Below are 27886 nucleotides of genomic sequence, written 5' to 3' on the forward strand. Positions count from 1 at the left end.
ATGATTAATACTTGAAGATGTAGCCAGTAACCAAACTCATCCTATCTGCTAAATTAGTGTATGTGGCTTGTGTCCCTGTTTCAGTATGGTTCTATTTCCATGAAAACAGGGACTGTGTTGTTGTACAAAAACCACAGTTATCACATGAAAGGGAATGAGACATTGTTTTATTTTGAAGCCATATATGAATGACAAGTGTTATGTTAGCTATCTCTAGACAAAAACAAATGCCTAGTCACCACAAAGGGACCCAACAACAACCATCTTAGGATTTCACCACAGCCCAAATTGATGAGAAAATTGAATTTATTGGGTTTTCTTACAGACCAAAGGGGAAGGGTTACTTACAATTGGGGGACTCCAGGGGAAATCTGCCATATCTGGATTCTGCTCAGGAATCCAGATTCAGGTTACTAAAGTACAGTTCGACAACATGGCATTAATTTCTGGAACCATTTATAGTTAACAGGTGATGCACCTTGAAAACACATTGTCTGAAAGAACAGGTTTGTAGATTACAATAAAGGGAAGTCTCTGCTATAGGATTCAGATGTTCTTAGCTGAGGTTAGGGGTTTGATTCTTCACTCAAAGATATTGTGATTCTCTCCAGTATGAAGACTGATGATAACTAAGGTGTAAAGAGACGGAAAAGCATCTCCATGTCCACTGCTGCCTGGTGTGTGCTGCTGTGACAAAGGCCATGACTAAAACACAAGTCAGGAGAGGAAGTGGGTCTCTCCAGGTTAGGAACTGGTCAGCCAGGTCAGCCAGGGCAAGAGGTCAAGGGAAAACCTTCACACCGGAACTAAAGTAGAAACCATTAAGGAATTCTGCTTACTGACTTGTTCCCTCAGATTTCTGCATGGCCAGAATTCTCATTTTCACAGGACCAGCTGCCCAGGGCAGGACTGGGCATTAATCAGCATCCAAGGTTCCAGTCAGATCTAGGCAACCACATAGCTGAGACTCCCTTAGAAACTGCAGAGGTGTGAAGTTTAATAGTGAAGCTTACTAAATTCTTTGGTGTTGACTGAGATTTGAAATATGATTAAAGAGTTTGACACATTGTTTTTATGTGTAGCTTCTCTCCAGTACGAGGTCTTTGAGTATAATTAAAGTATGAAAAACACCTTGCCACTTTCTTTACATTTCTGGAGGACTAATTCTTTCATGCTTATGCAGTGACAAATTACAGCTAAACACCTAGGTATATTCTGCACATCTGTAGAGATTCTCCCAAGTGTGAATTCTCTCATGTTCAGCAAAGGCTGAATGACAAATGATTCCAATACTTTTGTTAACTAATGAAGTGCCTTTAAAAGCTCTGTCAATTCGTTCACATTTGTAGTGTTTCTTCCCATTATAAATCTTATGGAGGTTAGAAAGTGTTGAATTATTAAGTGTTGAAGTAAAGTACTTGCAACATTCTTCACTAGGGTTTGGTTTCTCTCTATTATGGATTCATTTGAGTTTCTTATGGTCTGAATGATAAGCAAAGGCTTTGACATAACCCTCACACTTCTAGGGTATCCCTTGAGAATAAACTGTGATTTTTTTTCTTAAGGATTGAAGAGTTAAAAAAAAATTCCAGCATTTTCCCATGAATAGTGTTTCTGAATAGAATGGACTACCTTGTGCTGGGCAAGGTTACACAGTTTAGTGGAAACTTTTACACATTTGTGGTCTTTCTCACCAGTATGACTCTTTTGACGCTTAGAAGTTCCAAGTGAGTACAAAAGACCTTCCTACAGTCCTCACACTTGTGTGATTTCCCTCCAGGATGAGTTAGTTGGTGTTGCTTAAGGTTGAGGATAGAAAATATTTTACCACATTTCTGACATTGGTAAGATTTCTCTCCAGGAATATGACCTGAGATGAGGATGGATAAGTTAAAAGCTTTTCCACATCCTTCACACCTGCAGGGTTTATCCAGAATGAATACTCAGGTGTGTAGCAAATTCTAAGTGAGTACTAAAGACTTTGTCACATCACACTTGTAGGCATTTTCTTGAGAATGAATTCTTTGATGTTCCCTAAGGCGAGAAGGGTAGTAAAACATTTTGCCACATTCTTCACACTTGTAAGGTTTCTCTCCAGAGTGAACTACCTTGTGTTGAGAAAGGTAGGAATGAGTAGAAAAGGCTTTTCCACATTGCTCACACGTGTAGGGTTTCTCTCCAGTATGAATTCGCTGGTGTCTAGAACGTCCTGAGCGAGTGCAGAAGTCCTTGCCACATTCGTCACACCTGTATGGTTTCTTTCCAGAATGAATTGCTTGGTGTTCCTTAAGAATTGAAGGATAGTAAAAGGTTTTGCCACATTCCTCACACTTGTAAGGTTTCTCCCCGGTATGACCTAATTTGTGCTGAGTAAGGTATGAGAGAGTATAAAAGGCTTTGCCACATATTTCACACTTGTAAGGGTTCTCTTGAGAATGAATTCTTTGATGTTCCTTAAGGCGAGAAGGATAGTAAAACATTTTGCCACATTCTTCACACTTGTAGGGTTTCTCTCCAGTATGAAATCTCTGGTGTTTAGAAAGTCCTTTGGGAGTACAAAAGACATTGCCACATATTTCACACTTGTAAGGGTTTTCTTGAGAATGAATTCTTTGATGTTCCTTAAGGCGAGAAGGATAGTAGAACTTTTTGCCACATTCTTCACACTTGTAAGGTTTCTCTCCAGAGTGGACTACCTTGTGCTGAGTAAGGTAGGAATGAGTAGAAAAGACTTTCCCACATTCCTCACACTTGTGGGGTTTCTCTCCAGTATGAATTCTTTGGTGTCTAGAACGTCCTGAGCGAGTGCAGAAGTCCTTGCCACATTCTTCACACCTGTATGGTTTCTTTCCAGAATGAATTGCTTGGTGTTCCCTAAGGATTGAAGGATAGTAAAAGGCTTTGCCACATTCCTCACACTTGTAAGGTTTCTCCCCGGTATGACCTAATTTGTGCTGAGTAAAGTATGAATGAGTATAAAAGGCTTTGCCACATATTTCACACTTGTAAGGGTTCTCTTGAGAATGAATTCTTTGATGTTCCTTAAGGCGAGAAGGGTAGTAAAACTTTTTGCCACATTCTTCACACTTGTAGGGTTTATGGCCAGTGTGAACTATCTTGTGATGAGAAAGGTAGGAATGAGTAGAAAAGGCTTTTCCACATTGCTCACACTTGTAGGGTTTCTCTCCAGTATGAATCCGCTGGTGTCTAGAACGTCCTGAACGAGTACAGAAGTCCTTGCCACATTCATCACACCTGTATGGTTTCTCTCCAGAATGAATTGCTTGATGTTCCTTAAGGACTGAAGGATAGTAAAAGGTTTTGCCACATTCCTCACACTTGTAAGGTTTCTCCCCGGTATGACCTAATTTGTGCTGAGTAAGGTATGAGAGAGTATAAAAGGCTTTGCCACATTCTTCACACTTGTAAGGTTTCTCTCCCGAATGGATTCTCAGGTGTTTAGAAAGTTGCCAGCAAGTTCTAAAGACCTTGCCACATATTTCACACTTGTAGGGTTTCTCTTGAGAATGAGTTATTTGATGTTGTTTAAGGTTTGAAGAACAGTAGAACATTTTGCCACATTCTTCACATTGGTAAGGCTTCTCTCTAGTATGCCCTATCTTATGTTGAATCAGGGAAAGATGACTAGGGAAGGCTTTCCCACATTCGTCACACTTGTAGGATTTCACTTCACAAGGAATTTTCAGGTGTTTAGATACTGAATGGAGTTCACAAAAGGCATTGCCACATTCTTCACACTTGTAGGCTTTCTCTCCTGGATGAATTCTTGGATGTTCAGAAAGCACTGTGCAAGCACTAAAGGTCTTAATACATTCTTCATACTTGTAGGGTTTCTCTTCAGTACAAAATGTCTGGTCTTTAGAAAGTTCTATGGGTGAACAGAAGACCTCTCTACATTCTTCAATCTTCAAGGGATTCTCTTGAGAGTGAATTCTTTGATGTTCCGTGAGGTAAGATGGACAATAAAACAGCTTCTCACATTCTTCATAGTTATAGGATTTCTGTCCAGTGTGTTGTAACTCATGCTGAGTAAGACACGAATGCGTAGAAAAGGCTTTCCCACATTCTTCACACTTGTACGGGTTCTCCCCAATGCAAATTCTCTGGTAGCTAGAATGTCCTGAGCAAGTACAAACAACGTTGCCACATTCTTCACACTTGTAGGCTTTCTCTTCTAGATCAATTATCTGGTGTTCCGAAAGTACCAGAGAAGAACCAGAAGCCTTTCCACATTCTTCACACGTGTAGGCTTTCTCACCTGGATGAATTCTCTGGTATTCAAGAAGAAGTGAGTTCCAATCACAGGCTTTGCCACATTCTTTACATTTATATGGTTTTATATCTGTTAAGTAAAAGTTGAGATATGAATAAAAGCTGGGTAACATTCTTACATTTACAATGCTTACCTTTAATATGGAGACCTTTCCTTTTTAATTGGTAAATGAGAAATTACAAATTTCCACACCTATATTCACTGCAGTGTAATTTAGAAAATGCAATGAGTGGAAACAATATAAACTTCCACTGAAATAAGAGGAAGACCAAATAGAATACAGAAATAATTGAATATTATTAACAGTTAAAGAACAAAGGAAGATGTACTATCAATAATAATGGGAACTCTTAAGTGCATTGCGTTAACAGAAATGAGCCCATTAAAAATTATATAAATTATATGACCAGACATAGATGAAAACAGAAACAGGTAAATGTGGAAACATTAGAACAATATGACTGTATGAGGTTGAAGAATGTAGAAATACACAATTTATATCTTAAATACAGCTGTAATTTGGAAGGCACACAATATACATTGTAAAACAATTAGATTCTCTATAATACTGAGTATGATATTTCAGGGAGTTAATAAATATCTGAAAGAATCAAATTATGAAAAGAAAAAACCCCTCAAGTTCACCTATAATGATATAACCTACTGGAGGTCCATATGAGTCAAAGGTTAAATGATAAAATTACCTCAATTTCAAATAATATTCATTTACAAGATAACAGAGTCTTCTACTAATCAGTGAGGAGATGATGTACAAGGCATGAATACATGAGACTCATGTGTACACATAAAGTGGAAACACACAGTTCTGATATTCTCGGAACCAGTGCTCATTGATTTTTTTTTTCGAGACAGAGTTTCTCTGTGGCTTTGGAGCCTGTCCTGGAACTAGCTCTTGTAGACCAGGCTGGCCTCGAACTCACAGAGATCCGCCTGCCTCTGCCTCCCGAGTGCTGGGATTAAAGGCGTGCGCCACCACCGCCCGACCTCATTGATTATTTTTAATCGTACACTGTCCCAAGTGTTTTGCATTGTGGACTTCATTCACAAAAACAGAAGCTTACATGTAAACAAGTGATTTTAAATAACCTAGACTCCAATAATATAGAAAACAAAGTTGTAAAATAACAAAAAGAGAACCCTGAGCCCACTGAACTCTAAAAAGTAGCTGATAAGCTATTACAAACATTCTTCTAGACATATAAGGTTTTAATCTATGAAAACATACCCAGAAAGGGCATGCATTTTAAATCAGTAACACTAGAAAGAATGAGAAAAAAAAAACTTTGTGAGGATATATTATACTTATTCACAGCAATTATGAAAAGATTTAAATTAGCAAACATGTATGGGATGTAAAAGAAATTTGTTATTATATTGTATTATAATGGCTTCACTTGTTTTTAAACGTGCAAATCTTTGTAGGTATAGCGCACAGTTAAAAGTCTGTTGCAATGCAGACTCTCAGCAAAATGACAAACTTTGTCACTGTAAACATAAGAGAGCTCTCTGGGGGCAGAGGACAAAGCTTAGACACTTAAATCATGTGAATGAATGAATGGGGTATCTAGAAATTGATTTCCATCACAATATAACATCTCAGTGCATATGGTAAAGTCTGGCTTTATGCTAGAAAGTTCACTCTGTCCTCTGTCCCCTCATTCTACAAACCTGGGTGCATGGTGGCAGCTTCTTGTGTCTTCACATCTGAAGGCTCTTGACTTTGCTCTAGAAACGTGACCAGGTATGGCTTAGAGAAGGCAAGACCTGTTTGTGGGAAAAGAGATTAAGACGGTTGGTGTGTTACTCACCTGGGATATAACATGTCTATTTCAGGATTGTGTCCTTAGGGGGAAGAACAATATACCCAGCTTCATTAACTTCATTGTTCCCCCACCCCCCTAAAACTTAAAGGTATGCCTCATGTCTATGACTTTCTAGCATTACCACTAAAGAATACTTCTAAGAAACAGCCAGGTTAAAAAAACAAGAACTAAAAAAGAAATTGTCTTAGTTACATTAACAATCTCCTCAATCCTTCCCTACATGCAGGTCCATGACCCTCATTGTTGGAAAGTACAAGTTCCCATGAGATGCTTTTATAAAAGGAGTTTAATGTTGACCTTGAATTAAGAACTCACTATGAGCCAAGCATGGTGGCAATGAATACCAGCATTTGGGAGGCAGAGGCAGGAGGATCTCTGAGTTTGAGACCAGTCTGGTCTATACAAGAGTTCCAGGAAGCAAGGACTACATAGAGACCCTGGCTCAAAAAACAAACAAACAAAAACAACAACAACAAAATAACCAACAAGAACAAAAACCCCACACATGTACACAAAAAGAATTCACTATAGATGCACTCCTCACCCAAAAACACCAGGTTGCTGTAGTTCTCCAACATCACATCCCTGTACAGATTCCATTGAGCAGGGCCCAGGCATTCCCACTCCTCTGCAGAGAAATCAATGGCCACATCCCTGAATGACAGCATTTCCTGAAATAAAGATAAATAAATAATAGATTATATTAATTAAAATCAATAACAGATACCAACAGGCATCCTGTGCTTATAAATATATTCTGAGGAAGTATAGCAACAACAACACTTTTCTAATATTTAAAGTAATTAGGTATCACTAACATTCCTTCATTTTTCCTTTGCCTGCTTTCTGTGTCTATCTTTATCAGATGTATTCATGTATTTACTATACTCATACAAGCCTTTGAACTCATGGCAACTTTAGCTTAGACTGCTGAGTTCAAGAATTGTAACTTGTGATTCTAATTACTATTTTCCCTCACTTATTATTTTTTTTTTTGTGTGTGTTGTGTTGCTTTTTATCTCATTGCATAAAGTTCTCAAATGGTTAATGACAGCAGTACATTATTTTCTTTCTGTGGCTAAACAATAGAAAATCACAGACTTACATGCTAATCAGGGTGTGCTGTACTACTGTTACAGGTAGACCCTGCATTGTCTTTCTATCAGTTTTAGAGTACTCATTTCCTCAGACACCTAATTTTTAAGTTTAAAATGTCGAAAGTCCTTAGATTTGTTGTGGTAATGTGCGTCTTTAATCCCAGCACTTAAGAGGCAGAGGCAGGTGGATCTCTGAGTTCCAGGGATGCCAGAGCTATCTAGAGAGCTATGACTCACAAAGCAGAACAAAACAAAAAATTCTGTTTTTCAACCTTCTGTAATATAAGTACTACAAAATGATAACTGATAGTCATCATTAGGGGCAACATTTACCATAAGCTTCTTCCTTCTATCCAACTGTATAATGTGTCCCAATGCCTACCTTTCCCGATGTCACTGACTGATGAGTATGTTTTTTCAAACTTATTTCTCCAACGTCTGTAAGTTAAAATCCTGGAAACTCAACCTATGCCTGAGATCATGTGGTATTTGTCTTTCTGTATATTAAATAATAATTTCCAGGCTCTTCCATATTCACCCAAATTACAGAATTTCATCGTTTTGTGTGACTGAGCAGTTTCATACTGTAAACATGTGAACCACAATTTCACTGTCAAAAATCAAGTAAATTGTAGAACTTAGCTTTCTGCCATGACTGGGTGACCACAAAACCATAGGAAAGGGAACAAAGTGAAATGCAAACGGTCATGCTGAAACAATATTAAAATCAGCTTTGTAACTGAAATGAGCAAAGGACACTATTGAAGAATCAGGAAAACAAACCCAGTAAAATAATATTTGCACTTGCTGCAGCATTGGTAAAAGAAAGAAGTAAGCTTGGAAAAGCATGCAGAAGTATGTGCAGTTCTGGCAATTGTGGAGAGCATGCATCATATGAGGGTGGGACTTACGCTCATTTTAATGACACCACCGATATATGCATTTAAGGACAAGAATGGGATAGTTATTGGTTCCTGGATTATTTCCACTTATGATTTCTTTTGACCTTCACTTTACAATTTTATTAATTTGACAACTGTCTGTCAATCATTTCCCTTTACTGTATGGATTCCATGTATGAAGCCAACTTTGTTGTTTAGGAAAAGCTATCTTGCTGTCCTAGCCACACACTCACTACTCATGTGGACCAGCAAGGCGCGGTTTGGAGAACAGCCTCCAATTTCCTGATTCCTTTCTCAGGTTGTTAAGAGTAGAAAGGCATTCAATTTCTTATAATACATTTGACGGTACTATAAATTCAAGCTCGAAATGAGGGGTCACTGGTATTCCCAAAAACCAAATACTAATAAACATTATAAAGTATACAAATTAGAAACATGAACCAGATTTTAAAAAAAAAAACAAAACATTCCCAAGATGCCATTAACACCCTACCTGTGTTAATGATCTAACAAATTCAGACAATTAAACAGGTAATATATAAATAATATCAGTATATATAAAAATAGGAACTCAGCCATGCAATAAAATATGAAAAGCACAAGGATAGAGCTGAAAGTGCCGTAGCTCGTGGCTAACAGTAAAGGAGAGAACACTAGGAAGGGTCTGGAGGATGGAAGCCTCAGCAAACAGGAAGGCTGCCAGAAGTTCGAGCATGAAGACAGACATTAAAATACTAAAGGCCTGTGGGGTGACTCACCAGGTGAAAGCACCTGGAGCCCAGTCTAATGACCTGAAGTGGCCCATGGTACCATGGAACAGCTGTTCTTGAATTCCCCTCTTGCTTAGCCACAGCAATGCATTTGGTCCCAAACATACAATACTGACTCAAGGAGAAAATTAAAAGAACAGACAGACAGACAGAAAAAAACAAAAACCAACCTGAAGAGAGTGTAAAGGATTATAGAACACGACATACAGAATAAAGAAAAACGAAGAAACAAGAATGATGTCACATGTCTGTAATCTCAGTTCTTGAATGGTCTATGTGTTCAACACCAGCCTCATCTGCATAGGGAGCTCATGGCTAGCCTGTGATATGTGACAATGTTCCTCATAAAAAACCAAAAACACATTAAAAGAGAAAAATAATTTTAAGAAATGAAGTCTTCCATTATTTGAGATAAGTGATGGCCACCAACTAAGACTCTGACCAATCTCCAGTCTAGATAACACTAAAGAGTCACAGAAGGCTAAGCAAGTGGTGGAAACAAGAATTCTGAAAGGAACAGGACAGTGGCTCCTCGCCCAGAAGGCATTTCTTAAAGTCCTCACTAATAACTTAGCTGACCAGTAGCTGGGGAAGCTGAGGGTGATATCTCACACATGGTGGATGGAAAAGAACAGGCATGGATTTATAAACAAAGCTTCCTAGCTGCTCCCTCCCTATCTGCAGAGTGGAGAAGGCCACAGAACAACAGGACTGGCCCAGAGCCAGTGAAGAGAAATCTGTATATGGGAAAAGGTCTTCTACCCAAACAGCAGAGGGGAACAGCAAAGAGGAGAAGGACGGATCCCTAAGTCACGGCAGAATGATGATGGATGGCTAACTGAAAAACCAGTCCTTTGTTTATCTTTTTTCTGTGCCTTCTTTGTTTTTTTTATTTTTATTTTTCATTATTTATTTATTGAGACAAGATCCCACTCTTGCATATCATGTGTTCTGGATGGGTGTTCTGGAACTTGTTCTGTAGATGAGTCTGGTTTAAACTCAGAGATCTGCCTGTCTCTGCCTCCCAAGCACTGGGATTAAAGGTGTATTGTAACATGAATTCTATTTGGTTTCAGTAATAAAAACCCAGAGTCAGATATGAGTTAATGCTGAAACATTAGAGAAGTGGAGCATCCAGCCACTAGTTCTTAAGCATCACTGAATCCTCAGACCAAAGGGGTGATTCTGTCCCTATGAATCCTCAGACTGCATCTTAGCTCCTGTCTTCTCCTGCCGTATATTATTCCTCTCTCTGCCCAGCCATATCACTCCTGTCTCCACCTCCCTAGTGCTGGGATTAAAGGTATGTGATCCCAAGTGCTGAGATCACCTTTGTGTGTTTCTCTTTTAGACAGATTCAATCTCCTGTAGCCCAGTGTGGCCATGAACTCATAGAGATCTGTCTGCCTCTGCCTCTGTCTCCCATGTGCTGGGATTAAAGGTGTGTGCCACCACTGCCTGACCTCTATGGCTAACAACAGTGGCTTAACTCTGCACTCTGATCTTCAGGCAAGTTTCATTTGTTAAGATTACAAACAAAATATCATTACAGTGTGTGCCACCTGCCCCAGTCATTTCTTAAGAAAAGAAAATGAGACTCTGTTGAAAGCATCTCTACAAATAAGAGGTAAGAAGCTCATCCTCCACTATTCTTTACCTATGAGATGGCCACCAGCCAGAAGGTGAAGTTTAGTTTTCCTTCTTTTGAATGGAGGCTGGTCCTAGATACAAGTCTAGATCAGCAGAATGAGCAGACAGAAGTGATAAGAACTCTTGCATATCATGTGTGTCCCTCAGAGATATTCTGAGATAGAAACCTAACAATCTTTGGTACCAAGAGCTTATGGGGAAGTTAAAGCTATATGTAAAGCAAGGGCTGGACTCCCAACTAACTTTTAGCTACTAGTGATTTCATTTTTGGACATAGAATGTTTATGGATTAGAGAACATGCTGCCTTAATAACACACCGGGAGTACGATAAAGGAGCCAACCCACAGGTCTCTGGTCAGCTTGTGACTCCCACATATCTGACATGCAGCTATCATTAATTCTTGTTTCACTTAACACATTTTGCAATACTATGACTCAGAGTGTATATTTGGAACACTGAAAATGGTATGGAAGACCATATTTAATGCCTTTATTTGAAACATGGAATGCATATAAAGACAACATACAAGTTTCATAAGAAGTAACACATGCTTTATTATGTATGTTCAATGTGTAAATGTAACAATAACTTTAAATATTCAGTACATTGTTACTCCTTGTTTCTAATGAAATACTAAGTACAATCCATCCTGAAAACAGTTGGGGTTCATACTCTCATCCATCTGATTTATTTTATGTAGCTAATTCAAAGAAGATAATAATTGCATGTATTTTGCCAGACAATGTGACACATACTTTTACTTTTCAACTCAAAATATGTCACTGCATTTGAAAACTATGGATGGACTCAGGACAGAAATATTTATAAACTCAAAAGAGAAAATGATGAAAATCTGTGCTTCTCATTTTCATTCCTTGCGTATATTTGGCTCCTATTCAAATCTACATAAATAACTTCTGTATCTTCTCTTCATAGTCTCCAACATATGTCACATACATCACTAGAAAATGAATGTCATCATCCTGCAAACTTTCCCTTTTCAGTTTCCCAAGCACGACACATCTAACACAACTCACTGTTTCCAAAATGAGCAACTCCTCCTCTTACCTCATGCTATCATTTACACAAACATTAGAATACAAAGAGAAGGGCCTGTAAGGAAAAGGACACTGGCATAAATCCACAGACCTATGAACACCTGATCTTTGACAAAGAAGCTAACATTATACAATGAAAAAAAGAAAGCATCTTCAACAAACAGTACTGGCATAACGGGATGTCAAAATGTAGAAGAATGCAAACAGATCCATCTCCATCCCTATGCACAAAACTCAAGGCCAAATGGATCAAAGACTTCAACGTAAATCCAGCCACATTGAATCTCATAGAAAAAAAGTGGGAAGTAGCTTTGAATGCATTGGCACAGGGACCACTTCCTAAATATAACACCAGCAGCACAGACACTGGGATCAACAACTCATAAATGCGACCTCTTGAAACTGAGAAGCTCTGTAAGGCAAAGGACACGACCTACAGACTAGGAAAAATCTTCAACAACCCCACATCTGACAGAGTGCTGATTTCTAATATACAAAGAACTCAAGACACTAGATATCAAAATATCAAATTCAAGTTATCCAATTAAAAAATGGGGTACAGATCAAAACAGAATTATCAACAAAGGAATCTCAAATGGCCAAAAGGCACTTAAGGAACTGCTCGGCATTCTTAGCCATCATGGAAATGCAAATCAAAACAACTCTGAGATTTCCTCTTACACCAGTCAGAATGGCTAAAATCTAAAACACCAACGACAGCTTATGCCGGAGAGGATGTAGAGTAAGAAGAACACTCCTCCACTGCTGGGGGGAGTACAAACTTCTATAGCCACTTTGGAAATCAGGATGGCACTGTCTCAGAAAGTTGGGAATCAATCTACCTCAAGACCCAGCAATACTACTTTTGGGCATATACCCAAATGAACAAGAACATTTGTTCAGCTATGTTCATAGCAGCATCATTTTTAGTAGCTAGAACATGGAAACAATCTAGATGCCTCTCAACCAAAGAATGGATGAAAAAAATGTGGTACATTTACACAATGGAGCACTACTCAGTGGTAAAAAACAATGACATATTGAAATTTGCAGGCAAAAAGGATGGAACTAGAAAAAAAAATCCTGAGTGAGGTAACCCAGATACACAAAGACAAACATGGTATATACTTACTCATAGGTGGATATTAGACATAAAGCAAAGGATAATCAGCCTACAGTAAACAACTCCAGAGAAGACAGGAAACAAGGAGAACTCATCAAGACAGACACACATGGATTCTCACGAAGGGGAAGCAGACAAAACCTCCTTAGTAAATTGTCAGCATGTGGGGACAGGGAAGAGTGCTAGGGAAGTCGGGATGGGAGAAGGGGAGTGAGAAGGAGAGCATAAGGGATGGGTGAAGGACAGAGAGGGAGAGTAAGGAAAGAGATACCTTGAAAGAGGGAGCCATTATGAGGTTAGCAAGAAACCAGGCACTAAGGAAATTCCTAGGAATCTACAAGGATGACCCAAGCTAAGAATCTAAGCAATAGTGGAGAGGGACCTAAAATGCCCTTTTTCTGTAATCAGATTGATGACTACCTTAATTTTCATCCTAGAACATTCATCCAGTATCTGATGGAAGCAGATGCAGAGATCCATAGTTAAGCACTGGGCTGAACTCCTGGAGTCCAGTCATAGAGAGAGAGGAGTGACAATATGAGCAACGGGGTCAAGACCATGATGGGGACACCCACAGAAACAGCTGACCCAAGCTAGTGGGTTTGACAACTGGAGAACCAGCATAAGACCGAACTAGGCCCTCTGAATATGGGTGACAGCTGTGTGACTTGGGCAGTTTGGGCAGCCACTAGCAATGGAAACAGTATTTATCCCTAGTGCATGAACTGGCTCTTTGGAGCCCATCCCCTATGGAGGAGATACCTTGCTTAGCCTTGATACAGGAGGGAGGGCCTTGATCCTGCCTCAAGTATCTCTGAGGAGTGGATGGAAGTTGGGGTGGGGAGAAAATAGAGGGAACAGGCACTGGTAGGTAAAATAAGGTCGTTCTTAAAATAAAAAAAGAAGTAATGTGTTTTAAAAATACCTTGTTTCTTCTTTTTTTTTCTTTTTCTTTCTTTTCTTTTGAGACAGGGTTTCTCTGTGTAGCCCTGGCTGTCCTGGAACTTGCTCTGAAGACCAGGCTGGCCTCAAATTTAGGGATCCACCTCCTTCTGCCTCCCAAAAACTGGGATTAAAGGCATGTGCCACCTTTGCCTGGCTAAGAAATGGTTCATCTGAGTAGATTTTAGTGCCATAAGCCAGTCTATAGCACATAAACACTTGGTATTTTTGAAGTGTGAGAAAATAGGAAGCAGCACAAAAGATAAAGTGTGGAGTCTACAGGACCCTAAGCGAACCATAATCCTTCAAATTCATTGTTTACTTTTTGACACGGTATAAATACTTTGGCCAATCCTCCCAGAAGAACTGTTTATGGAGAAGCATGGAACCCAGACACCACAATCAGTGTCAGAGAGTTTAGACAAGGACAGAAGAAACATGTGTGGTTAGAGATCAAAGTACACAGACTGTTGTGTGTGAGGGCCGTTTCGAGCACCTCCGTCCCTTTGCTAGCAATCCCTAGATACACTCCTACCCCCAGATCAGCTCATCTCGCAGTTCTGAAAAGGAGTCCAAACCATGACATCATAATCCCGGCGGATTGGATGAGGTATTATTCTCTATTTTCCACTCTACAGTAATTTGTTTCGCAAAACTCGAGTCTCTCCCTTTAGGGGGTTACTCTGGCTGTGCATAGGAGTGTCAGTCTCACGAGTCAGGTCACAGTGGTGACCGTGAAGTAATTCTATTGTAAACAGCAGTTCCTAAGTCTAACGGTCTATCCCAAAGACAACAAGATTAACATCCTATACGTCGATCTCCCTCGCAGAACTCTCCTTCCTTGGAAACTAGTAACTTTTAAACTATCAACTCCAACAGTACTAGGCCGAGTATAAGATACTGCAGGGTGGCCAGACCTCCATTTGCTGCCGGCGTCCTGAAAAAAACTGACAACAGCCGGGTAAGCGTGTGTCAGTTAGTAACAGAACGCGACCACGGCTCATCTGCAAAGTGTGCGCCCACCAGCACCTCCAAGTGCAGGCTCTCAGCCGACCCTGCCCGAGCAATCCTGCATTTTCTACACTTCTCAATTCCTTCCCCAACCGAGCCGGCCCTCATCACAGAAGCTCAGGGAGGACGCTAGCAGCCGCCCCCCGCTCACCGACGTCCTCGGCCAGCACCACCCACCCCCGCCCCCAATCCCCAGCCCAGCCAGGCGTCCGGACGCAGTAGCCCAGCCTCGGTCCTTCCCTCCCCCGCTCCCTCCGAGCCGGACCAGCCCACCCCGCACCGTCGCTCCGACCTGCGGAGGTGCGCGGCACCCTGGACCAACCTCCATGTCCGAGACGCAACCCGAGCGCCGAGCAGGACCCGAGAATCGCCCAACTTTGCGAGAAGACGCGCTTACTGCAGACGCAATGCGGAAGTGACCGTTCCACAATGGCTCCCGGAGAAGCGGGACAGCGGAAGACTACGTTTCCCACAAGTCCGCTCGTCGGCCTTGGCGCCCGGAACCCAGGCTGCGTGCTTGCGTATTTCCTTCGTTTCTTTCCCCTCTGAGAAGGGAAGGAAGCCAGAAGCCGCTGCTGTGGGTTAGCCTCAGGGAGTCGGGCTGTATTTAAAATCCCGGATTCACTGCAGGAGGTGTTTGCCTGTGAGTCGAGCCTTTGACAGGATGGTTTATTAGGTTTGCAACTTATGCTGGTCAGTATGTTGCGATTCAAAACTTACAAGTCGACTTACGGAAATCTTCCATGTGTAAAGTTCACATTGACTCCATTTTACTTTAAAATAGCTCAGCAAAAAACTATATGGAAATGCCACCATTTCTTTAAGATGATTTCTGAAACCAGCCCAGTATGCCCCCTCCCTCCCGCGCCTGCCCTGTGGTCGCGGCTGCTCAGGAGACAAAAGGACTTCAAATCAAAGTCCAAGTGCAGAAAGAGTTGGGGAGCCTGGGATGAAGGAAGCCTTGCGTACGAACACACTATGGTAACCAACCCTGTTTCTCTGTAGTGAAATAAACTGTGCCATAGCTGCAGGTGGGGTGCTGTGGGGTGTCTTAGTGTAAACATTGGAATCCCTACAGTGTAGTTCATGGGTCAGGGGACACAAAGGTGATTTAAAAATCATAGAACAAAGTTAAAAGTCCAGCTTTCTGGCGTTTACATGAGAAGAATTCTCCACCGAAGAATCTTTCCTTGTGTCCACAACCTCCATCACCACCACCACACCTCCCCCCTCTCCCAGTGTCAACTCAAGCCAAGAGTCCTGGGTCGGCTATATAATACGTGAGGGCCCAGACGTCCTGAGAAATGACAGCAGCCATGTGGTCGCTAGAGAGGCCCAGCTTCAGGCGCAGGGGGTCAGCTGCCCCATCCTGTCCTGGAGATCCATCCACGTTCCCCATTCCCGAGCTACCCCGCAAGCCGCAAGGTGGACACTCGCAGATGCCCCGCGCGCGCACACACAGCGGCCATTCCTAACATCATCTGAATCTACTTTTCTCAAGCCTAGGTCAGCACAGCCGGTCCGAGTCAGTTTCTTCCCTCCAGACCCACCCCGCCGCCAGGCACAGTTCCTCAGACCTGCAGGGCTGCGCTGCACCCTGAACCAGACTCCAGGTCAGAGGTGCAACAGGAACAGATCACTATAAATATTCCCTGTCCCTTGAGGGAAAATGAACTTGTGCAGACCGGACGCAGAAGTGCAGCAGGCGGAACCGCTGTATGTGATGTCACGGCGAGGGAGACTAAACTTCCCACAACTCTGTGCGAAGACATTTCAGGATATCACAGTGGGGTGATTGACAGAATTCTTCAGTTTCAGTCTTATGAATGTATAGCAAATTGGTGGATAGAAACAAGCTGTTTCAGAACAGTTCACCCACCGGAAGTCTGCGGCTTATAAAATCTGAGATTCAGAATGTGAGCCAAACTTTGACAGTGGTTTATTAGGTTTTATAGTTACTCCGGTCACTTTTTTGTGATGATAACCTCAGTTCTACTTAATATAGACCTTGCTAGAGCAAGGAAAGTTCCCATTGACTCAGGTTTACTGTAAAATAATGAAGCGAGAAGCTAATGCAGGACTGAGAGGTAACTGTTTCTTGTGAGTTTAAAACCAGTCTTTGGGGGGCTGGAGAGATGGCTCAGAGGTTAAGAGCATTGCCTGTTCTTCCAAAGGTCCTGAGTTCAATTCCCAGCAACCACATGGTGGCTCACAACCATCCATAATGGAGTCTGGTGCCCTCTTCTGGCCTGCAGGCATACACACAGACAGAATATTGTATATATAATAAATAAATATTTTAAAAAAACAAAAAACCAGTCTTTGTGCCCTGCTTGTCATCCCAGCTGCTCTAGATCTTAACTCAGAAGGAAGCTAACTCGGACAATTTACAGACCCCTCGCCTCTAAGTATAAACTACAAACAGGGATAACAGGGATAGCTAGCTACCTTAGGGGTCAGGTGCTTGCCCAGAATGAGGGAGGCCCTGGCTTAGTCCTAATACTTCAGTTAAACATTTTTTTCTTCTATTGACACACTGTGAGCCATAAGCAGGTGAAACTCCATACCTGGAGAAGCAGTTTTTGTGTGAACATAGTAATCGTTCTGGGGTAGGATGTGGGTCAGCAATGAGAGATATTTCAGAATCACTGAACCACTGCAAGGTTCTACAGGCAAAGAATTCCCAGAATCGACTGTAGTATGGGAGGTCCTTCTGTCTATGTGTTGCTTTTATTGGTTAATGAATAAAGAGCTGTTTTGAGCCTGCAGCAGGGAAGAACAGAGCTAGGCGGGGAAAGCTAGGCCTGTATGCTGGAAGAATGGCAGAGTCAGAGAGAAGCCATGAGCCTCTGGAGACAGATGTTGGGAACTTTACCCGGTAAGCCACAGCCATGTGGCGATATATAGATTAAAAGAAATGGGTTAATATAAGAGTTAGCCAATAAGAAGCTAGAACTAATGGGCCAAGTAGTGATTTAATTGATACTGTGTGATCATGTCGGGGCTATGCGGCCGGGAACCAACGAGCAGCCTCCCACTGCACCACTGAATATCATTCCATATGTCCATAAGTGTCTTGTGCACAGTTTTATCCATTAATTTGTGTATGAAATTAAATTTGTTAGAGTTGTGCTAGAAATTGACACACCTTTCCCTGACTTTTTTACAAACTCGGGCAAGCTGAAAACCATCTATTCCCTGAGCGCATGCTTTCCTCCCCCGCACCTCCCTCAAGAGGAGGGGCACAGCTCCTGGGATCTCACCCGAGTGTGCACTGACTGGGTCCATCATGCATTGCAGTGTTTCCTTTGCCTTAGTCTTGATTATTCTTTCTTCTCACTGATTCTGACATTGCTCCCGTGTGGCAGTGTTTTCAAAGTCAAGAGTTTCTGCCTTGAGCTTCCCTCAGTTTCCCCAAATCAGGAAGCAGAGATGATGCTTTAATGAGCAGAAGGACCATCAGAAATATATTTGTGGGAATTACAAATGAGTTCACTGAAATGAAGCTACACAGCCACATGTGACAATGGAATCCCATCTCTCTTCTCCGTAATGTTCATTTCTGAACTGGTCAAGCCAGAAACTAAAGTACAAACCTTTATAAAAGGAGGGGTACATTGTCATGTGATGGCCCATGGTTCTTCAGAAAGCTGTTTCTGAGCTGAGACAGAAGAAAGATCCCACCACAATTTCAACCACTGTGAGGAGTAATGTCCTCTTTCTGGTTTTATTCTTCCTTGCAATGACCGAGCATGAGTTTTATTTTACTATATAGCAACATCAATACCAGAATCTGTAATTAGGCAAAAGAGAATGATACAAATAATTAAAATTTTATGGTAAATATTAACAGTCCTGACATGCAATGTTTATGAATACTTCATGTATTCCTACAGGCCCACTCAAATGGAAAATCTGCCAACAGGTACTGTGTATCTGTCAATTTTGTTTTAAAGTAATTTGAGAAATTAGTATAGCTTCTGAAAATGACAGAAGTTTCACACCTCTCTCCAACACTCAAAGAACATATTCCCTGAAGTAATGGTTATTAAGAGTCCAGCATATATGGAGTAGACATTGTACTCATAATGATGCTCATGTTAATGCTCAAAGAGATAGAAGACATGTCATCCACAGGCAAGTCACATTTGATAAAAATTTGTTGTGTGACAATCTTTTTGTACACTGTTAAGATGTGTTGTTCTCATTGGTTTAGAAAAGAACTTAATGGCCAATAGCTAGGCAGGAAGAGGTTAGGCAAGACTTCCAGACAGGGAGAGAGCTCTCTGAGATGAAGAAGGGTGGACACAACAGGAGATGCTGGGCAATGAACTTGCCATGCTGAAAAAGGTGCTTTGCCATGTAGTAGTACATAAAAAAATACGGGTCAATTTAAGTTAGAAGAGCTAACAAGACTAAGCTATCAGCTGTCACTTGCTGTTACTGTGGAGTTGGCTGGTGGAACAGAATATTCCACTAACAAAGACTGGATTTAAGAATTCTGCAATAGAAATATTAAGTGAAATTTCAATAATTCAAAATGTGTACAATTAAGTTTGAGAATCATAACTTATCCCATCTGAGATAATCCCATATATTCCAAGCAGACTTCACACACCCTTTGAAGATGAGGATAATCTTGTTCTCCTAATTTTCTTGCTTGTGCCTCCTAAGTGCTAGGATTATGAGCCAAAACCATTTTACCTGGATAGCCTTTGTTACTGATTTTGTTGGTTGAGTACTGTATCTATTAGTAAGAGGAACACAACCAATGATGTGAATATATAATCTATATTTTATATATCATATATGTAATATATTAATATAAGTTAATATAAAAATTTATATATTTACTCATAAGTAAAATAGAATCCAAATTGAAAATCCCACAGAGTGTTTCATAACTTGAAGGATTAAAAGACTTCAGTACATATCTAATGTGAAATCCAAGAAAAACTTTCCCATAAGCTCCTGCAATCTAAAAACCAAGTGACTACTTCTACCACACAGTGACACAGAACAAACATGCTATTCTGAATCAGAATAATCAGAACCCAGTACAGAAGGATTAGCCCCAAATTGAGAAGGACAAATACACAATCAGATGGCTCCACTTTTTGGGACTTCAGCAGCAATGGTGTTGACTTCAAAGGACTCAATGTAACCCCACCCTTCCAGCTTCACCAGGAAGACATATGACCTATCTCCTATGCATGCTCCTCATTGCTTGTAGGTTTCCTTAGCAGACCCTGGACTTCCCTCCATCATATAACTGGCTCCCCTAATATCTTGGTCAACGTAATAATTTTGTTTATATAAGAAATGGATCACCACAGTCTTGAGTAAACTACATGATTCTGGCATCCATTACTTGTATTTTTCCTAGAAATCAAACCATGATGTCACAATAATCATAAGCAATACCTCCCAATTTTCAATACTCCATATTAACAGGATTTCTCTTATACACTAATCTCCTTCTATTGATTATTATCTAAGGGAGGATGAAATACTTTGCTATATTCTTTGCCTTCATAAATGTTTTCTGATATAACCGCATTTAGCCTTATAAAGTGTATATGTTGGACAAAGTTAAAAGTTATTGCCGGAGTCATATGTACAAAGTTTCTACATAACATGTATTCAATTGTGGTTAACAAAAATTGAGTTTAAACTAAACGTGTTCCACATGATTTGTATCTGTAGGTTTTCTCAACAAAAAAAATTTCTTGATATGAAGGTGTGTCAAATAACCTTTTGTTGGAGTTTATAGTAGTTTCTCTTAAATATGATTTTCTCATAATTAATTTCATTTTCTCATGTTTCATCTATTTACAGTTTCATTTGGTTTAACAGGATTCCTCTACACTATGGTGTTCAACTGACAATAAGAAATCAAGAAACACTTTACCATATCCTTTGTAACAGTGGAGCTTTTTCCAATGTGACTACTCTTATGTAGAGCTAAGGTTGAACAAACCTCAGAGCCGTGTGACATTGTCTCAAGGAGGGAGGCTCTAAGGATAACTATGGCATAAAGAAGAGTGGAAAACCTTGCCACGTTCTTTATTTAGTGCAGTTTCTGTTGCTGTGATAAGAGCCACGATAAGTAACTACACAGGAGAGAAAGGGAATGATATGGATTGCACTTCATCATTCTTACAAGCCAGGGCAGAACACAGCTGAAATCTAGGGCGGCAGGTAAAACAGAAACCATGGTAGAATGCTGTTTTCTGTTATCATCTCTCTGACTTGGCATTAGTCAGCAATCTCATACACCTGGGACCACCTGTCCAGGAGTGGCACATCCAAGGTGCACTGACATCATCTCGTGGTCTAGATTCATCTACGTCAGTTAGTATTCATGGCAATGCCCCACAGGCATGCCCATGGGTCAATGAGTTCCAGTCATGTACCTACTTGAGATAATATCACATGTTGTTTATCTGTGTAAACGTTATCGGAAGCAAAATAGGACATAAGTATCTGCAAATCTTATCAACAAATATTTTTGGTGGTGATAAAGATTAGAAATATTATTGAAGACTATTCTGCATTATTTGGGTGAATCAAACTTTTCACTCTTAGGATATTTTGAAGAACACTTTTGGTGTGACAGCCAGGTGAAAGTCTTGCCACACTCTTAGCATTTATAGTGCACTTTACCAATATGAATCTTCTTTTTTCCTTTTTTTGGTTTTTCGAGACAGGGTTTCTCTGCAGCTTTTTTAGAGCCTGTCCTGGAACTAGCTCTTGTAGACCAGGCTGGCCTCGAACTCACAGAGATCCGCCTGCCTCTGCCTCCTGAGTGCTGGGATTAAAGGCGTGCGCCACCACCGCCCGGCTACCAATATGAATCTTATGATGTGAGTAGAGACATGAAGACCATCTAAACAACTGGTCATAGGCTGTATTTGCAGAGACTTATGTGTGACTTCTGTGATATACAATAAGGAATGAATAATAAATAAAACCTTCTGAACACTAGTCACATTTGTGTCATGGTTGCTCAGTATGAGTGCTTTCCTTTTGTTTAAGGTTTGACAAACTTTTAAAGGCATCTCATGCTCTTCATAGGTGCAATGTTTCTCTCCAGGACAAATTCTACTGAGGGCAGTGATGATGAATGATAACATTCACTATATTCTGCATATGTGTTTGGCTGGCCTCCACAACTGATTTTTTTGTGTGGGCAAGGTCTGAATGATTTCAAAGACCTTCCCACATTTCCCACACATAGGGGCTTCTATTCAGAATGAAAATTTTTGATATCTTTTATGATATCAAGAAGTAAAAATATTTTATGAACATTTTAAGACTTGTACTATTTCACCTCAGTATAAACTACCATGTGTTGAGGAATACTGGTCAGCTTACTAAGGGTTTATAACATTTCTCTCACTTGTGGCATGAATGTCCAGTAAGAATTATCAGGTGTTTCAAAAGCTCTTAGTGAGTACAGAAATCTCAGCACGTTCTTCACACTTGTGTGCTGTCTCTCACAAATGAATTCTTCGATGGTGCTTGAGACCAGAAGACTGGTAATAGCTTTTACCACAATCTTCACACTTGTAACGTTTCTCTCCAGTATGAATTATCTGATGTTTAGAACGTGCTGTAGAACTTCTAAAATCCTTGCCACATTCTTTACACCTGTAGGGTTTCTCTGCAGAATGGATTCTTTGATGATCCTTAAAGTTTTCCATGTTGTTGAGCACTTTGCCACATGCTGTACATTTGTAAGGGTTCTCTGCATTGTGAGATAATTTGTGCTGACATAAGTATGATTTTGTAGAAGAGCCTTTTCCACATTCTTCATACTTGTGGGGTTACTCTCCAGAATGTATTATCAAGTGAGTAGAAAGAATCCGGGAAGTCCTAAAAGCTGCACCACACACTTCACACTTGTAGGGTTTCTCTCCTGTATGAACTCTCTTGTGTTTAGAAAGCAATGATGGACAATGGAAATCCTTGGCACATACTTCACACCTGTAGGGTTTTTCTCCAGTATGAATTCTCTTATGCTTAGAAAGTATTGAAGGATAATGGAAGGCCTTGCCACATGCTTCACACTTGTAGGGTTTCTCTCCTGTGTGAATTCTCTTGTGTTCAGAACCTCTGACTGGCAGATTTCTGAGACAGCATAGATAGACAGAAGACAGAAAATAGACAGGAGTCTGAACTTCAATAGATAGAACTGCTTATTATCTTGCACACTGAGGAGCAGTCTCAATCCTGTGGGAAATTGAGAGATCTACCATGGAAAAGATGACTATAACCCTTTATAGGGATGGAATAAGGGACTAGGAAATGAGGAAAATGTTACAGCACGAAGCCCACCTTTCTCTCCACAGTTCTCTCCTTCATCACATTGCTTTCCAAAGTTGAGACAGGCTGACCAAACAGACATTCTTTTCTAGGATGACTGAGAAGGCTAAGCACTGTATGAGACCAAGTCTCACGGAAATCCTATTTCACCTCCAAGTACAGCTGGTCAGTCCTGGTGATCGGAGCTGGAAGTGCTTCTGATACAGGTGAGTAAGTCTGATAGCACAAGATGTACAGTCACACGCATTGTGGGACTTGTCTTTTTATGCCAGAAATGATAATGTTCTTTCTAACCCGATGGAGTCTTGGTTGTAAAAAAATAGAATTCCTATGTGATTATAGCTGACCTTCCTCCAAATTATTTGTCAGTTAAAACCTCGAGGAGAATATTTTGGGGACAACTTGTCTCCTAAGCTAATCTTCTTGGCTTAAGCAAACAATATCAAGAAAGAGAGACTGCAGACCTGCAAGGGTCCTAGAACAGCATCAACACCTTCATTCCCAAGCCCCTCCCCTGCCTCTACTAAAGATCCCAACCAGCTTTCTACCCCCACTCAGCTCCCCACCCCTCGAGGCGAGTTGGTGCCCTCCCTGTGAGTACTATTTAACAGTCTCATGAGGCGAGTTGGTGCCCTCCCTGTGAGTACTATTTAACAGTCTCATGAGGAGAGTTCGTGCCCTCCCTGTGAGTACTATTTAACACTCTCATGAGGAGAGTTGGTGCCCTCCCTGTGAGTACTATTTAACAGTCTCGTCTGTTGTTGTCAGTCTCCATCTTGCCTTTGTCTCTCTGCTCTGTACTCAGAAAGCTGACATCCATATTGTCACACATTGTAAGAAGCATGTTGTCAGCTATTCATAAACACCATTTAAGTGTTTTTTGGTGTGGCCTCTTAAAAGAGCTGCAAGGATGTTCCACCTAAAGCTGAGTCAGGAAGCCTCTCTTCAATGAGACATGCTCGCCTCTAGCAGAGCCCACCCAAGAAAATGCCGCTACCAAGAAGCCATGCTTAACTCCATTCTTCTGTATCTAGAACTACTTCTCAAGATCTCTCAGGTTTTATGTGCATGAAGTTGCCTTATGTTGGCACCATTCTGTACATGGAGACTGCTCGTTTGTTTCCCAGCCACCCAGACCTAAAATAATCACACAGAAACTACATTAATTATAATGCTGCTTGGCCAATAGCCAGGCAGGAAGTATAGGTGGGGTAACCAGAACAGGAGAATTCTGGGAAGAGGAATGGCTCAGTTTGTGGTCATAACCCAGTCCCAGAGAAAGCAAGATGAGACTGCTTCACTGATAAAAGGTACTAAGCCATGTGGCTAACACAGACAAGAATTATATGTTAACTTAAGATGTAAGAGTTAGTTAATAAGAAGCCTGAGATAATAGGCCAAGCAGTGTTTTTATTTATTATGTATACAGTATTCTATCTGTGTGTATGCCTGCAGGCCAGAAGAGGGCACCAGACCCCATTACAGAGGGTTGTGAGCCACCATGTGGTTGCTGGGAATTGAACTCAGGACCTTTGGAAGAGCAGGCAATGCTCTTAACCGCTGAGCCATCTCTCCAGCCCCTCCCACCTCATTTTTTAACAGAAATGAACACTACCATACAGTTCATATGGACTCACCAAAAAAAAAAAAAAAAACCACATAGCTAAAACAATCTTGGGAAAAAAGAACAATTATAGGAGGACTACTCCAGATCTCAAGATATAAGATAGAGGCGTAGTAATAAAAACAAGATGGAAGGTTCAGGAAAGACAGACATGCTTGCTAAACCAATGGAACAGAATCAAAGAACCAAACATGAGCACATATAACTTCAGTCATTTACCAGTTCACAAAAATGCCCAAATATACACTGGAGAAAACAAAGCATCTTCAACGACTACACCCAATAAACTATGTTTTTAAGAATCTTTCTTAAAAATACAGGTCTCATGTAGCCTAGGGTCACCTTGAATTTGCTATGAAGCAGAGGATGACTTTGAACTCTGGGTTTCTTGACTCTTTCTTGAAATTCAGAGATGACAGGATAAGCCACAGAATAGGCTTAATTCAAAATATCTATAAATGTCTGAGGCCTGTAGGTTATACGGGATCATGATGCTGTATCATTCCTACAATGTAAGGAAGTTGTTTTGATGTAGAAAGCAGTGTGTGTTTCCCACTTTGCATAATGTTACTATTTTCCCTACAGATTAACAACATTAACTGAGAAGTGGCCATTATTTTAAATATAGTTGGGAAATCACTGAAAATTCCAGTGGACACAACAAGGTGATTTAAAGTCCATATTTCCAAGATCAGACATCAATGTCACGAGCCAGTCTCCAGCACACTTGGTTTGACTGAAGATGCCAATATATGTAAGAGTCCATGAAACAAGGCGAGGAACTGGGCAGGAAAATGACCAGAAAGAAGCTGTGCCTGGTTGAGAGTGAAAAACTCTTGTGGAATTTCAGTACTGTGGAGAGACTCACATGTTGCAGGTTCAGAGAAGAAGTCCCTGCTTTGGGCTGGTTTTACCATTCAGAAATAGTCATTCCTTGCATCAGTCTGTGGTGGACCAAACAGTTTGTGACAATAGATGAAAGAAACTATTGGAATTCAGTGACTTGGCAGAATTAAATTAAATTAAATTAGCAGGCATTAAACCAAATGTCAAGAATGTCACCCCGTCATAGTACATGACTCTAGAGTACCCACCAATGCATTTTAAAATTGCCTTGACCAATGGCATTCTTTGTTCTGTAAACCCATGAAACTGCTTCCACTTTGGAGCATGGAATCTGGGGTAACCTAAATTTGTGTTCCCAGAGCATGGTCACTCAAATGGCTTCAGATTAAACTACCTCTTTTTCCCTTTAAGATGAGGGTTGAAGATTTTTGTACTGACAAGAACCTACTATGTGCAAATCACAGGAACCTGAGTAAGCCACAGCCTTCCAAAGTCATCTTTTATTGTCTCTAGCTCAGCACAAAAACTTGGGTAAATATTTCTAGAACTGTTCAGGGAACATCAGTGGACCTGGATGTCACATTCAGTGGCAGTTTGTTTAAGGGAGTTTAGACACTATCGATAAAGTCAAGAGATAGAAGAAAAGCATGTGACCAGAGGACAATGTACAGAGTCTTCCAGGTCAGTAGGACCATTTCTCCCCTCCCTTACACAGACGTTCAAGCCTCCTCCTGTCAATCATGAATTCCGTTTCTCCCATCACACCAAGTCCTCTCTCATGTCTGAAAAGGAGTCTGAAATGGAACTGGATGCGGTATTACTGTCAGTCTTTTTCACTCTGCACTGTGAAATCCATCATTATCTGGATTCTGCAAAGAGAGGGTCAAACTAACTACAAGATTATTCTGCGGGTATATGGGAGTGTAATGTGATGATTCCGGTCACAGGAGTGTATATAAGTGATTCCTATTCCTATTTATGGAGGCTTCCATAAATCTAACAATTCATTCCAAGGGAAAAGGAACTAACATCTATGCAGCAATTGTCCTCACAGGACTCTTTGTCTCTGGAAACTGGGAACTTTAGGAACATCTGCGGGATCAAACCAAGAGTAATAGGCCTGACATAAAGTTTAACAGGCGCAATTTGTCCAAGTATTCAACATGTCATGTGAAATCTGACTACAGCATGCAAGCAACGGTCAGCTAGGGGCATGCTACCCAGCCAAGCAGGAAAGTTAGCTCTACAGCTCCTCAAACAACAGCGGTCACAGACCCAGCCTGACTGCCAATGCGATCCTGTTCTTTCCAAACTTCATTCCTTGGCTACTGAGCCCTCCAGACCCACAAGCACAGGTGGGCTCGGGCAGAAGGGGCGTCCTAGGAGACTGGACACTCACAGCACATGACTTTGGCGTGGCGCCCTCTCCCCTCAAACCTGCACCCAGGTGCAGCGGCCCAGCCTAGGTCAGCACAGCACCTCCAGGTCAGCTTCTCCCGCCTCCCTGCTAAGCAGCCCAAGTTAGCAACCTCCATGACGGACCCGACACCTTGCACAGTCCCTCAGATCTGCAGGACGGCGCTGCACCCTGCACCAACCTCCATGTCAGGGATCCAAGCCCAGCGCTGAGCAGGAGGCTCGCCTAACTTTGGAGAGACGCTAAGTTTCAAGACTGAACGCGGAAGTTCTGTATCCACAGCACCTTCTAGTGTCGTCATAGTGGTCTGGACTACATTTCCCATAAGTCAGTGCGAAGGACTTCCGATATCCCCTCCCAGAAGGTGATTTGTTCAGTGACTAGGTTCCTGCCTAGTTTTCTGTGGATGAAGTTGTAAGGGAAGCAGCTTCAGCACAGGGACATTCACGGTGGATCAGGCTGTTTCAGTCCTGCATTCTCAGCACCCGGTGTTAGCTTGTGAGCAGAGCCTTTTTCCAGTAATGATTTACCACGTTTCCTAGTTGTTTTCGCTAATACCTGTGAGTTTAAAGCTCAGGTCTACTTAGTGTGGGATCAACTACAGCATGAAAACTCACATTGGTCTGTTTTACTTAAAAATAAGGAAGCAGGAAGCTAATGTAGGACTAAGCATCATCTCTTCAAGATGCTTTTTGAAATCATCCTTGGTAATCCTGCCGCTCATGCAGCGTCTCAGGTGCTTAAGACAGAAGAATCAGAAAACAAGGTTAACAAGGACAATGTATAGACGCGTTTTATCTAAACACATGGTAGAGAATGATCAGGGCTAGCTTAGGGTAAGGGCTATGACACTTGACTATAATGAAGGTGGCCTTGGTTTTAATACCCAGTAACAAAAAATAAATAATCCTTGTCCTCCTGTGCTTAGACACAGTGTGAGCAGACCTGGATCAGACTCCAGAGCCGGCATAGGGTTCA

General features: G+C 41.2%; 2 protein-coding genes across 6 annotated transcripts; one reads left to right on the forward strand and one right to left on the reverse strand.

The window, feature by feature from the left end:
• Positions 1-288: 288 nt before the first annotated feature.
• On the reverse strand, positions 289-27219 carry LOC119810809 (zinc finger protein 729-like). Of its 3 annotated transcripts, none has more exons than XM_038324466.2 (4): positions 27090-27219; positions 6683-6809; positions 5984-6079; positions 289-4363 (listed from the first exon to the last, which is right to left on the reverse strand). In XM_038324466.2, the coding sequence occupies exons 1-4, from the start codon at positions 27207-27209 to the stop codon at positions 1962-1964; spliced, it is 2745 nt and encodes a 914-aa protein (XP_038180394.1). In that variant the 5' UTR covers positions 27210-27219; the 3' UTR covers positions 289-1961. The 3 variants fall into 3 exon arrangements, with proteins under 3 accessions (XP_038180394.1, XP_038180396.1, XP_038180395.1); XM_038324468.2 differs by lacking the exon at positions 27090-27219 and adding an exon at positions 15016-15132; XM_038324467.2 differs by lacking the exon at positions 27090-27219 and adding an exon at positions 14986-15104.
• On the forward strand, positions 15250-27706 carry LOC119810829. 3 transcript variants are annotated; one of them, XR_005284801.1, is made up of 4 exons: positions 15250-15674; positions 16195-16484; positions 20532-23227; positions 25231-27706. XR_005284801.1 is itself a non-coding variant. In XM_038324494.1 (3 exons), exons 1-3 carry the CDS (start codon positions 15381-15383, stop codon positions 18650-18652), a joined length of 642 nt encoding a protein of 213 aa, XP_038180422.1. In that variant the 5' UTR covers positions 15250-15380; the 3' UTR covers positions 18653-19686. The 3 variants fall into 3 exon arrangements, 1 of the variants encoding a protein (XP_038180422.1); XR_005284800.1 differs by having other exon boundaries at positions 15250-16484; XM_038324494.1 differs by lacking the exons at positions 20532-23227; positions 25231-27706 and adding an exon at positions 18590-19686 and having other exon boundaries at positions 16200-16484.
• Positions 27707-27886: the final 180 nt, after the last annotated feature.

Source organism: Arvicola amphibius, chromosome 3 (assembly GCF_903992535.2).
Source record: "Arvicola amphibius chromosome 3, mArvAmp1.2, whole genome shotgun sequence".
NCBI classification, from domain to species: domain Eukaryota; kingdom Metazoa; phylum Chordata; class Mammalia; order Rodentia; family Cricetidae; genus Arvicola; species Arvicola amphibius.